Source organism: Myotis brandtii, unplaced genomic scaffold (genome assembly GCF_000412655.1).
Source record: "Myotis brandtii unplaced genomic scaffold, ASM41265v1 scaffold633, whole genome shotgun sequence".
Taxonomy (NCBI): domain Eukaryota; kingdom Metazoa; phylum Chordata; class Mammalia; order Chiroptera; family Vespertilionidae; genus Myotis; species Myotis brandtii.
In genome coordinates, this window is record NW_005370423.1 from 3,451,422 (window position 1) to 3,452,562 (window position 1,141).

The window sequence follows — 1,141 nt, forward strand, 5'->3', positions numbered from 1 at the left end:
GGCGTCCACCGCGCTGCACAACGACCTCTTCAGCAAGGTGGGCGCGGGGCCCACGCAGGCTGGGCCGGGCCGGATGGCGCCCCGTTTAGAGAAAAGCCAGGCTCTGTGGGCCGTGTTTGGCTCAAGAACCGCAGGTGGAGAGCACAGCGTTCCCGCCGGCCCTCACCAGCCCCCCACGTGAACACCCTGCCCGCGTGTGGGCGTGTGTCCCAGCCAACGCGTCCGCATGGATCTATTATCATCATCCTTACCTAAGGTCCACAGTTACACGAAGGTTCCCTCTGGGTGGTGTACATTCTATGGCCTTCCTCCCCCCGCCCCGTCCCCCCTGGACCAGTGGCTCTGGGGCCGCCAGGCAGGAGCTGCGGAGAGATCTGCAGATGGCTGCTCCTGGTATCGGGCCAGGAAGTGCCCAGGAGAGGCCCAGCTGGGAAGCAAGGCAGGCTGCGACGGGCGCTACGTCTTGGGGCGTTCTTTGTTTATTCTTATTTTTTTGACAAATGTATGCTGACATGTACCCACCATTTAGCACCAGACTATCTTCACTGCCCTGGACCGCCCCCGGGCTCCCTGTCCACCCCTCCCCCTCAACCCCACAACCACGGATCTGTTTCCTGTCTCCATGGTTTTGCCTGTTTGAGTGTCCCAAGGCTGTAAGTGGACACCAGGCCCCCAGGTGGACGGGGGCCGGTCACACCTGCTGCTGGAGGCGGGGGCCTAGCCGTTCACTGTCCCTCGCTGGAGGGTCAGTGGTCACACTGGTGCTGGCCTCGGTGGGCTGAGCCCTGTCACAGGCAGCGCCCTGGTCTCACCCTCACGTTGCTGTGGGGCACCAGGTGTCACGGTGAGAATACCAAGTGGTCTAGGCTGTCCGTCCCCTGGGGTGGCAGCCAATGACGTCGTAGAGATGTCACGGCTCTCTCTCGCATGTCACATGTTCCCGTGCGCCACGTGGTGGGCATCGGGCTTACGATGGTGAGCGCACAACGCAGGTGTGGTTCGGGTCCCCTTGGCCTTAGGATCTGGGGAGGGCGACGGACAAGAAGACAGGCTCCGAGGGGGGAGGCCACTTGCCCAGGGCCACACAGCAGTAGGTGGAGGAGTCCGCACGCTGGAGCCCGAGCAGACGGCCTGGGGAGCC

General features: G+C 63.6%; 2 protein-coding genes across 2 annotated transcripts in view; one reads left to right on the forward strand and one right to left on the reverse strand.

Moving 5' to 3' along the window:
• LONP2 (lon peptidase 2, peroxisomal) overlaps nucleotides 1–1,141 on the reverse strand; it is a 195,725-nt gene that overhangs the window by 76,817 nt on the left and 117,767 nt on the right. The window lies entirely within an intron of this gene.
• The window catches only part of ABCC11 (ATP-binding cassette, sub-family C (CFTR/MRP), member 11), a 49,956-nt gene that overhangs the window by 40,776 nt on the left and 8,039 nt on the right, over nucleotides 1–1,141 (forward strand). The window contains exon 21 of the mRNA XM_014528394.1: nucleotides 1–39. Within this exon, the coding sequence (XP_014383880.1) occupies nucleotides 1–39 (39 nt within the window). The remainder of the gene's footprint in view (nucleotides 40–1,141) is intronic.